Source organism: Echinops telfairi, unplaced genomic scaffold (assembly GCF_000313985.2).
Source record: "Echinops telfairi isolate 266 unplaced genomic scaffold, ASM31398v2 ScPeMD7_60;HRSCAF=208, whole genome shotgun sequence".
Lineage (NCBI taxonomy): Eukaryota > Metazoa > Chordata > Mammalia > Afrosoricida > Tenrecidae > Echinops > Echinops telfairi.
In genome coordinates this window covers 42715864-42727421 of record NW_022103958.1, presented here as the reverse complement: position 1 = coordinate 42727421, position 11558 = coordinate 42715864, and the positions used below count along the sequence as shown (strand labels likewise).

General features: G+C 42.1%; 1 protein-coding gene across 5 annotated transcripts in view; it reads left to right on the top strand.

Annotated features, from left to right (window-relative positions):
• The window catches only part of ZNF143 (zinc finger protein 143), a 43258-nt gene extending 32240 nt beyond the window's left edge, over nucleotides 1-11018 (top strand). For all 5 annotated transcript variants that reach the window (XM_045291063.1, XM_045291064.1, XM_045291062.1 and 2 more), the window contains 4 exons: nucleotides 2532-2680; nucleotides 4489-4650; nucleotides 9021-9167; nucleotides 10080-11018. In XM_045291063.1, coding sequence (XP_045146998.1) covers nucleotides 2532-2680; nucleotides 4489-4650; nucleotides 9021-9167; nucleotides 10080-10163 — 542 coding nt within the window. In that variant the 3' untranslated portion in view covers nucleotides 10164-11018. The remainder of the gene's footprint in view (nucleotides 1-2531; nucleotides 2681-4488; nucleotides 4651-9020; nucleotides 9168-10079) is intronic.
• The last annotated feature ends 540 nt before the right edge of the window (nucleotides 11019-11558 follow it).

The following is an 11558-nucleotide window of genomic DNA, read 5'->3' as shown; positions in this document are numbered from 1 at the left end:
AATAAGGAATCCTACTTCGCGGAATTTCATTTATCACGGTAGGGTCTAGAACCGATTAACCGCGATAAATGAGGGTTCACTGTACTCAAAAATATATATTTAGCACCTTTGTACCAAGCCATGAGTAAAGCAGCCTAACAATCAATCCGGGCTAGAATTGACATCTTGTAAATGCTGTGAAGGAAAAGTACATGGTACACTTGGATGTATAAGAAGGGAAACAGACTGAGAGGTCAGGGAAGGCTTTGCTGAGGGTGTGATTTTTGGACAGAGATCTAGAGGGTGTGCAGAGGTTAAGCAGGTGAAGACACAGGTAAGTGTGGGGACTGGGCAGTAAGGAACAAAGGCAGAAAGAACATTCCAAACGGAATGGCACCTGCAGAAGCCCGGGGCTGAAAGGGGCAGAGTCATTTGGAGAGACTTGAAGGAAGCCTAGCCAATGCCGCAGGCCTGTGACCAGGAAACGTGGTGTGCAGTGAGGCTGGAGAGCGAGGCGGGCCGGCCAGCTGCTCAGGGCCTTGCCAGTGGCTTGAATGTCTTGCTCTTATTCACGAGAGCTCACTCTCAAATAACTCTGTGTTGATTCAGGTGCCATCTGTGGTGTTTCAGCAGTCAAAAGCATTCATTTCACTAGAAATAAATTTAGAAAAATATTTAGAGAATTACATTCTGTGATTTTAGTTAAATGACTCAGCATCTTGAACAGAAGGTCAAATCATTGAAAGAAGCAAGAAGGATTTTCTTGAAAAAAACAGAAAAGCTCACAGGTTGTCTTACCATTTCAGTGAGTACCTCCTAAATGAAGCACGTTGTAAACGTTAAGCGTCTTGTCCTGTCGTTGGAGCAATTTTAGTGGCATGTAGCATATCACGCAACTCAGTAGTTCCGTCTTAGGAAGCGTTGTGCGGTCGTCACCACTATTAACTGTAGACTTTTCCTGTTTGTAACAATTAATACTGAGGTTGTGAAAATCATTTAGGTGAAAAATTAGTTGGAGAAGAAAGGAGTGAGCATCATGTGCTGCCTGATCCAGTGACTCCCTGTCCTATTAATTTGTCCTTCAAGGGTTTGTAATAGTGAGAGTATGGCAATCCCTGCAGCCTCGAGCGTTCTGTAGTGTCTAGCCCAAACCACTGGAAACGTGTACTACTGCTAGAGAGTACAAGAGAGTACAACAATAAAGGTAGCCTTTACTGTCACCAAACTTAAGTTATAAGACAGTTCCATTTTTAAGCTTCTTCTATAAATGCTGATTTTTTTTTTAAAACGTTGTCAAGAATTTTTTGTATTTTAGAAAATATGCGGGGAGCGGGGAGGGAGGGGAAAAATGAGGACCTAATGTCGGGGGTTTAAGTGGAGAGAAAATGCTTTGAGAATGATGTACAAATGCGCTTTACACAATTGATGTGTGTATGGATTGCGATAGCAGTTGTATGAGCCCCTAATAAAATGTTTTAAAAAAGAAAAGAAAAGAAAATATGCATTAACACCAAGGCCAAAAAAAAAAAAAGCAAAACATAAGATTGTTTTTTCAGTAGGAAAGTAGGGATGGATTTGCATTCTTTTTCTCTCACACCTGCCCCTGGCTCCTGTAGTCTTTAGATTAGTGGTCCGTGAGTACCTATGGGACAGGACCCAAAGACAGGAGCAGTGACTGTGGACTTTACACCGTGAGCATGGCAGCTTTATGAGTGCCTGTATCAGCTGCCGCCTTTGAGAAGGACTCTTAGCTTAGCATATTAAGTCCTTCTCTTGCAAGAAACAAAAGCCCACGGTATTTGTCCTCTTCTGGCTTCGCAAGAGATAGAAAGTAATGGAGGAAAGGAGGGGTCTGTAATCTTGGTTGCCAGGTAGCGCAGTAATGGACTGTGAAATTGCTATTTACTTGCTGATTCTTTTTTTTTGCCAGTTCTTTTTAAAGTAAAGAAGTGGATGGGGGTTTCTGTTCTGCTGCTTGTTAAATGATTAACCTTGCCCCAGATAATAAGTCGTTACATTGTCTTTGCACAATGGTGTCATTGTGTACTGCTGACTTGAAATTGCTTGTGTTAAAGACTAGGTATTTTAGTATCCAGAGGTTGTGTTTACAAACCATTCAGGTTTTGTGGTTAACATTTTTTGAAGATTATCACTTTTAACATCTCCTAACATAAATGCGTGACCTTAGTATATGCTGCTTATCTTTTGGGGTAAGTCATTTACTAGTTTTCCTGTGCAGTTCCTCCCCTCTCTGGGTCTGACACAGCACAATATTACACAATCACTCCAACTGAGAAAAACAAAAGAGGTCTGTCCATGTGATGGGCACTTGGTTCAGTTGGGCTGCTTGGGTTTGATTTGGCTGACTTTGCAAAAGGAGAGGTGGAGGAATCAAGAGGAAGTGCTGGAAGCCATTTTATGATTCAGAATAGAATATGTTGCCTACATTTTAATTTGTACAGTTTTCTTTTTAATATCTAATACAATGCCATCTGCTTTCTAAACAGCTTAGTTGGTTGATCAAATAAATGATTCATTTGCTTTCTAAACAGGTCAAGGCGAAGATGTTCTTAAAGGACCCCAGATCACATATGTTACAGGTGTAGAAGGAGAGGATGTTGTGTCTGCACAAGTAGCCACAGTCACCCAATCTGGCTTGAGTCAGCAAGTTACCCTCATATCGCAGGATGGGACCCAGCATGTAAGTACCCACTGAAAACAAAGCGAGTTAACGAGCATGTCTCTGAACCTGGACTTAAGCAGTTAAATGTGTCCATGGCAGCTCGGATGTGAGGGCTTGAAGAGTGATCTCTATGCTCATATTAGCTCTAGGAGGGGAGATGGAGAAATCAGCAGAACCAGGGTCAAGGGGGTGGGATTATAACGGTGTCTGTCGTTCCATGATCCTGGAAATCAGTGAGCGGTAATTCCTGTAAATTGCTGAAATGTGACTCTCACGCTTCCGGGGGTCATGAGAGTTCATTCACTTGGCTTCCCAGAGCTGGTGGACCAGGAATCTTGATTCCCCGAGAAACCTCATCGCAGCGGTTGTTCCCTCGCAGTCGAGTGTGTTGTGCACCAGATCCCACTAGAGCCTAAAGCGATTCAGACTTGAGTCATTGTTGGTTTTACCCAAGGCTGCTGCCGTGCCTGGTGGAAATAGACACGGCGCATACGGTTCCTGACCCTTCCTCAGCTGTCTCTTTCACAGAAGACCCTCGCCCTCACTGCCTATCTTAGAGCTTGAACTCTTTTTTTTAAAAAACAGTTTTACTGGTAAGTCATCCACATATCATAAATCCAGTCGTCTTAGAGCTTGAACTTACACGATTACCATCTTTTTCACAAATAATGGTCCCACATAAGTAATGTACACACACATGTAACACATGGAAATGATGAAATTGTGTTTAAAAACTAAACAAAAACCACAGCATAATGATACAGCCCAGCAGGAGGAGTAAATGATTCTTCTTGAATGAGAGTCTTGGAGCCCTTCATCGAGAATGGCCAGTTAGATTTCAAAGGACTCTCTTTATTTGTAGTCCACAGAGGCTAGTCATTTCCCATTCAATGTTACATTTTGATTCACAGCACTCTACAATCCCTAGAATACAATATGACAGCTCTTCCCCGTCCTCCCTCACTCACTCATTTCCCTTTGCCCTTATTTCCTAACTCTTCTTGTCTTCTCAGTTTATCCCTGGGCAAGCGCTGCCTTGTTCGTCTTGTATGATTGGTTGTTCTAAGGATTGCTCTAATACTCCTTGGAATTACTGTTTACCACGTAGACCTGTCCTGTTTGGCAGAAAGTTGAGTGGTAGGGATGAGTTCCGTTCCAGGCTGGAAGCATGACTAACAGCCATGGTCTTGGGTTCCACCAGTCTCTCAGACCACTAGGCCTGGTTTGAAGGATTTTTCACAAGCTCACCAGGCAGCATGGAGAGCAAGGCAAAGGCATGGAGCTTTAACAGGATCTGACACTCTGGGACTGCAAAGGACTGGCTGTGCTGGAGCACCAAATGCTGGTTTGTGAAACTGACAGAAGAGTGGAGAAGTCAGTAGAGGCTAGAAATGAGGCGAGGGCAAGGGTGCAAAACCATGTGAGAAATCTGAACTCTAGGTGAAGCAGTGGGGGGCGGGGGGGAGGAGCCATTGAAGATTTAAGCAAGGCACATATGACGTTTGTGTATGTGTTTGAGAAAGATGGCATGCTGGAATGGTGGTTCGGTGGGGCTAGTCTGGAGTACTGGAGCACAGTGAATTACTGCATAAAGTCAGATGAGCAAGAACTAAGGGTCTAAATTATCAAGAGGAATGGAGAGGAGGAGAGATAACATTTTAAAAACGTTCAGGTTTTCTTGGCACCTAGGAGTTTATTCCATTCTAAAAAACTTCTTGCTCCCATAGAGTAAACTTATACACAGACTAACCCTAATCCTTAATAAGGATTGCCAAATATAACTGCATCGACTGATACGTAAAATGCATTCATTTTATTGCGTGCAGGTCAACATTTCTCAAGCCGACATGCAAGCTATTGGTAATACCATAACCATGGTAACGCAGGATGGCACGCCCATCACAGTTCCAGCTCATGACGCAGTCATCTCCTCAGCAGGAACACATTCTGTTGCCATGGTCACAGCAGAGGGCACGGAAGGACAGCAGGTAGTGGCATTTTTCTATTATGTTTATGAATGCGTACATACCTCATTGTCAAAACAGATACATAAGTGTGCAGTGTGCATAGTGGTCAAGCACATGAGCCTTAACTTGAATTCTAGTTTTGTAAGTTTTCGCTTGCTAATCAACCCATCTTCTGAGCCTCAGAGTTGCCTTGTCTGTAAGTTTGGAGTGATGATTGCATCTGTCCCATAAGGTTGATATAAGGATTGGTTGAGATAACTCATGTACAGTACTTAATCCAAGTACACATTAAGTGTTCAGTAATGGTAGCTATCATTGTCATCATCAGATACTTGTGAAATAAATACATTTGTTTGATATTTTGAGTATGTAATATCTTCACATGGCTCAAATATCAGCCATATCGTGAAAAGTTTTCTTCCCACGGCTAGCTCACCAACCTACTTATCCCATAAGCAATCTACTTTTTAAAGTTTATTCTCTTTAACTTAATTTAAAATTAAATTCCAAATTTCACTTTAAAAACCGTTTTCACTTATCTGGTGAGATTTCATCTACTGAAAATTTAGTATAACCATCTTTTCCTTTAAATTCTTGAACATCCTTAAAATCACTGTTTTGAAAGCCCTTGTCTATGAGCTCCAGCATCTTGATCATCTCCAGGTCTCTTTTATTGACTGCATTTTCTGTTCCTATCTCTTTCCTCCACTTTCTGTTCTGGAATTTGTGGATGATAATTTGTAGATTCTGGATTCTGTTATCTTCCTCTAAGGAATACTGAGTTCTGTTCTACAAGTCAGTTCAATTTATTTTGGATACTGGGTTTTATGCTTTGCTAAGGCATTGGTGAAAAACAAGGCGCCAGAGATTCAGGCCCTCCTGGTCTGCGTCATCCTCACCATTGCGCTTCTGCTGGACTTCCTTGTTGCCGCCACTGTGTCTGTCCATCGTGTTGAGTGTCCCCTCTTTCCTGCAGCCTTTCTGCTTCACCAAACATGGTGTCCTCCTCAGCGACTGGTCTCCCGATACCTGACAAAGTCTCACCATCCTCCTTTCTAGGAGCCTCCTTCTGGTTGTACTTAGTTCAAGACAGGGGTGTTTGTTCTTTTGGTAGTGCTTGAGGCTTTCCGTTTCTTCCCAGCACCATCACTGAAAGGCATTGATTCTTCAGTCTTCCTTAGTCACTACCCAACTTTCACGTGCACATGAAGGGATTAAAAATGCCATGGCTTGGATCAGGCAGACTTTAGTCCTCATAGTACCACCCGTGCTTTTCAACACTTTAAAGAGATCTTTTGCAGCATATTTTTTTCAATCCAATGTGTCATTTGATCTCTTGACTGCTGGTTCCAGGAGCAATGAGTGTGAGGATTTGGGTTTTCCTTATATTGAGTTGTAATCCATACTGAAGGCTGCAATTCTTGATTTTCATCAGCAAGTACTTGAAGTCCTTCCCACTTCATAGCTGAAGAAAGCAAAAGGTCATTAAAAAGACAAGGCAGAAAGAAAAAGAGAACAAAGTGATGTCAGAAGAGAGAATGACATTTGCTCTGGAAGTAACCAAAGCTAGTGGAAGAAGTGATGAAGCAAAACAACTGAGCAGAACATTTTCAAAGCTTAAAAGGACAAAGCATTCTAATGAAATGTGTACAGCCCTAGACTGAGAGAAAACAAAAGGGAGGAACATACTCCGCATGTATCAAACTGGAAGAACTGAAGAAAAAAATGCAAGCCTCGAGTTGAAATAGTGCAGGATTCTGTAGGCAAGTCTTTTTTTATCTGATACAGAAAAAAAAAAAGATAGCCGAGGCTGATTTGAAAGTAGTAAGATTTCTCAATGATTGCTCCCAGGCAATCTCTGGTCAACCTCCTTGTCTTACTCGACCACATGCCGCCCCGCCACTGTACTTGACTGGTATGAATAAATGAATGGGTGATGTTGAAAGGAATACACAGTCACTGTGCCAGAAGAATTGGTCTGTGTTCATCCATTTTTAAAAGGTAGTATATGATCCAGAAATGGTGGTGGTGAAGATGTTTCAGCAAGATGTAATAGCACTCCCTTATTTAGGCCAAGATTTTGGAAGACCGTTTACGTGTCCTACTGACTTGAAGAGATTCATATATGTATCTATTCCAAAGAGAGATGACCTAATAAAATACTATTTAACAACATCATTAAACATCATTAAAATGACATGCAAGTAAAATTTTGCTGAAGATAATCCAAGAAGTATATTGCAGTAGTATATCAACAAGCAACTACCAGAAATTCAAACTGGATTCAGAATAGGATGCAGAACGAGGGATCATGCTGATGTTAGGTGAATCTTAGCTGAAAGAGAATATGAGAAAAATATTTACTTGTGTTTTATTGACTATGCAAAGGCATTCAACTGTGTGGATAATAACAAACTATGGATAACCTTTTGAAGAATGGGAATTTTAGAATGATTTATTGTGCTCACATGGAACCTGTACATAGACCAAGAACAGAGCGAGGGGATACTGCTTAGTTTAAAACCAGAAGAGGTGTGTGTCTGGGGATGTATTTTCCCCCAGCATTATTATCCAGTCTATGCTCAGCAAATTAGCTGAGAAGCTGGAGTCTACACAGAAGAGTATGGCATGGAGGTGGAAGGAAGGGTCATTAGCCACATGAAGATGATACAACCTTGCTGCTGAACGCCAAGACTCCTCGAAGCAAAGAATGCAGCCTTCAGGGTGGATGACAATATGATCAATAGAATTCAGCAACTAAAACATGCAGCTGGGGGGATTTCATTGTCCTAGGAACCACACACAATCAGCGCTCATGGAAGCTGCAGTCCAGAAGTCAAAGGACGTGCTGCGTAGAGAAAATCTGTCTCACCGAGACCTCTCCACAGTGTTACAGAACAAGACGAGGGTGTGTTTCCAGCCTCTTCCTGGGCATGTGAAAGCTAAACACTGACTAAGGAAGGCCACAGCAGATTGGGTGCCTTTGAACTGTGGTTTTTGGCAAAGAATCTTGACTGTTCCATGGACTTCTACCAGAACAACAAAACAGATTTGTTTTGGAGGAAGCACAGCCAGAGGAGGGCTCCCGGGATGGCGAGACTTCGTCATACACAGTGTGGACATCTAATCTGGAGCAACGAGTTCCTCAGACCCAGGAAGGTGCTCTGGGCCTGGGCAGTGTTGTCCTGTCAGACGATGGGAGCTCAGTGGCAAGGAATAACACCAGCAGAGCCCAATATGGACCCCTTATCTCAAGCATCTCCTTTAGTTCTGGCCTACGTTTGGTTACTCTCCAATCCCTTCAAATAGTTGATATTTTGGGACAAAACTACAAAATATCAAGTTTATTTATCATTGTTATCTGCAAGAGGGTTCCTCTGCTATAAGGTACTCCACCAATACTGTATTTCAATATATTAAACTATGGAACTGCTATGGGCTCAAGTTAAATGTTTATTAGTTTAAAAATCTAGCACTTTTAGTAGATGAATTATCAAGGAAAACAACAATTATCATTTTTGACCTGGTAGCGTAGTGGTTACACATTGGGCATTTGTCCACAGGGCTGGCAGTTCAAAACCACCAGTTCCTTCGAAGGAGAAAGACTTTATATTTCCAGGAACAGTTAGAGTGTCGGAAATTCACAGGGGCAGTTCTATCCTGGCCTCTAAAGTCACTGAGTTGGCATGGACCACTGGCAGTAAGATTGGAGTTTTGGGTCCTCTTTAAGTTTGAGTGAATAAAGTCTTAGGATATCATAAAAGTAATTGATACCACTGTTTTATGTTGTCTACATATAAAAGGGTCTATTTATGGCTTGCAAGCCATAAAAGCTCCTTCAATCACTCTGGCTAAATGTTTCAGAAGAATATGAAAAGATTTCATGGACTCTAAAATGGAAAATGAATACTACAAGAAATGTTGCTTTGTCAGTAATGCTGCTTACTGGTCTTTATAGTTTTCTTAGCTAATGGGGAATCTAATTGTAAGAGATTCACACAGGAGAAAAGTCTATATTATCTACCCCTGGGAATAAATAGTTAAGATGTGAATTAACCAACCCAGCAGTAGTGGTACCTAAGTACAGGCAGGTCTCTCTGCCTAATGGAGCCTGATGTAGCTCAACTTGTTCCACAGTGATCTCTATCTCCCCTGTCCCTTTGCTCTGAATATCACTAGTCCCAAATAAAAATGAAAAGTCCAGGGCACACATTGTATATAGCATAAGAACTCTTCTAGTGTTGGGCTTCTTCAAGTCTGTAGTTAGAAAAGAATTTTGTTGCTTGTCTATGTGTTCCCTTTAATTTGAATACAATCCCTTGCACAAATGAATTTTGATCTATTTAAGTCATATACTTAATTCTCCATGTGTGCTTTTTAAATTTCTTAAGGTTGCAATTGTGGCTCAGGACTTGGCAGCGTTCCACACTGCCTCATCAGAAATGGGGCACCAGCAGCACAGCCATCACTTGGTAACCACAGAAACCAGACCTCTGACCTTAGTGGCAACATCCAATGGCACCCAGATTGCAGTCCAGGTGAGGACAGGGGCGCGTCCCCATCAACTACGTTGCTGCCACTCACCATTTTCAACACCTGATAACCTGGCAACCCAGGCTGCTCTAAGGAAATCACTATATGCCTATATTTTCTGTATATCACTGTGTACCTGGTTAGGTATATTCGAGAGGAATTTATAGCAAGGACAAAAAGTTTCAGGGACCCAACAAGCCCTATTTACTCTCAAATGTCTAATAATGGCAGGATTCTCTGAGAAGCCCTGCAAGTCCAGTGGTATTAAAGGAAATTTCAAGACACTAGAGCAGCGGTTCTCAACCTGTAGGTCGCAACCCCTCTGGGGGTCGAGTGACCCTTTCACAGGGGTCGCCCGATTCATAACAGCAGCAAAATGACAGTGATGAAGTAGCCACATGAGGAGCTGTATGAAAGGGTCGTGGCATTAGGAAGGTTGAGAATCACTGACCTAGAAGGAGCCAGTGTTGAGTAAGAGTTGGTGGATTCAAGCAGAAAATAGAACCCTAAATATCAGGTGCAGAAGATTGCCTGTAAGCACTTAAGATTACTTCCTGGTGAGAACTTTTTTTTTCATGAGCTTACTTGAAAGGGACGTTAGAATCCACTCCGGAAAATGCCAGCCATTGGTTCATTTTGTTGGGTATAGAATGTAAAGGCTCAGGAATCTCTCCATCTCTTTGTGTCCACTGGCCAAAGTGCGTATCATTTGTCCCTTGCACGTGTGAGAAGCTATCAAAATCCTGATTGATGAAACGGCATCACGTGCCTCTGCGGGAGTTTGCTTTTGTGTTCTTAGTAGTATCTCCATAAACGCAAGGGTTGTCAGAATTACCGAGAGAAATCACTAGAAGGTTACAGACTTTCTTTGGCACCATCTTCCCGGTGTGTGACTTGGGTTTCTGTTCCCATTTCAGCTTGGAGAACAGCCATCTTTGGAAGAAGCCATCAGAATAGCGTCCAGGATCCAACAAGGAGACACGCCAGGGCTGGATGATTAATCCTTGGAGCAATAGAGCAGTAAGGCAGGAGGAGCCTTGCATCGTCTGCCAGCAAAGGCCCACGCAGCCAGGTCCAGGACACCGAGAAGTTCTCCATTCCCCGACACACACTGTACACGTTTTCATGCAAGAGGGGAGGACATTTTCTTCTCGACACTTTGTGTACCTGACCCTTTGAATAGATTCCCAAATTGATTCATTGTGCACAGGAAGTATGAAAATTGGGCTCTACAGTAACTGTTCATGTTATTCTATCAGATCACAAACCCCTGGGGTCCACGTGCAAGGCCAAATGGAGTCTTAGGATGTATTCTTACTTACTGTGAAAAAAACGTTCTGTACGTCAAACAATCAATTCCAAAAGCCATCATGGATAAATAAAGAATGTAAAGCCTTCGACTACCCCCCTCCCCACCTTTAGTAGACTACAGTTTTGTTCTAATGTATACTTGTCTGTTTTTATTTGTATCCTTTGGTTTGAAGACTATGCATTTATAAGTTCCTTATTTCCACCCATTCCCGTTATGTGCTCTTCAAGCAGAGATGCTAATTGTATTAGCATTACCTTGGATTATGCATAAAATCACACGGTTTGGTTATTTAAAATTAAACAGTTAAATCCAGTGCTTTGGTTTTACCAGAGATTTTACTTAAAGTTCTATTTTATTGTTACTGTTTTTAAAATAATGGACTATCCAAGTTTGGCCCAGGTTATGTTGTCGGGGGTGGCTGTGCTATAATTGGAAGTGGCTTTACTCTTCAATTAAGTCAGTGGGTTGGTATCAGTTATTTATTTTTGCCTATGTACTTTTGTTTTAAAGCTTATTTACCCTAAAGTTTATTATTAATTTTGAATACAGCGATTTTTAAAAATGTAACCTTTTATTTGCTTTATTATATTGGTGTGGGGGTTGGGGTGGGGTGGGGATGGGGGTGGTTAGATATAGCATGAAAAAACATTTTTTTAAAGAAATAACCACAGATGAAATTAACTATAATCCAACACACAGTATATCAAGAGTATATTTAACATATCAAGCACCAAGTACTTCCACTACTTTTTTTTAGATAGTCCTTTGAACAATTTCGTGTGATCTATGGGGTTTACTATCCCCGTTTAGACACGAGGAAATTTAAGTGTTCAGAGAGGCTGCGTGTCTTAGCCAGGCCTCGGGCTGCGCACAGCAAAGCACTCCAGCCAGCTGATTCCAAGGCCAGTGCAGTTAGGTACCCGCCGCCGCTCCGCAGCTGCCTGCTCCAGGGAGGCTTTGTGGCAGCGCCACGTGTATGATGCCTGACTTGGGGCTGCCTAATGATTGACCACAGGAAAACCCGCCCTCAAGTTCAGTGCAGGCCTTTGTTTACTGACCTGCTGAAATCAGCTGTTTTTCTTTC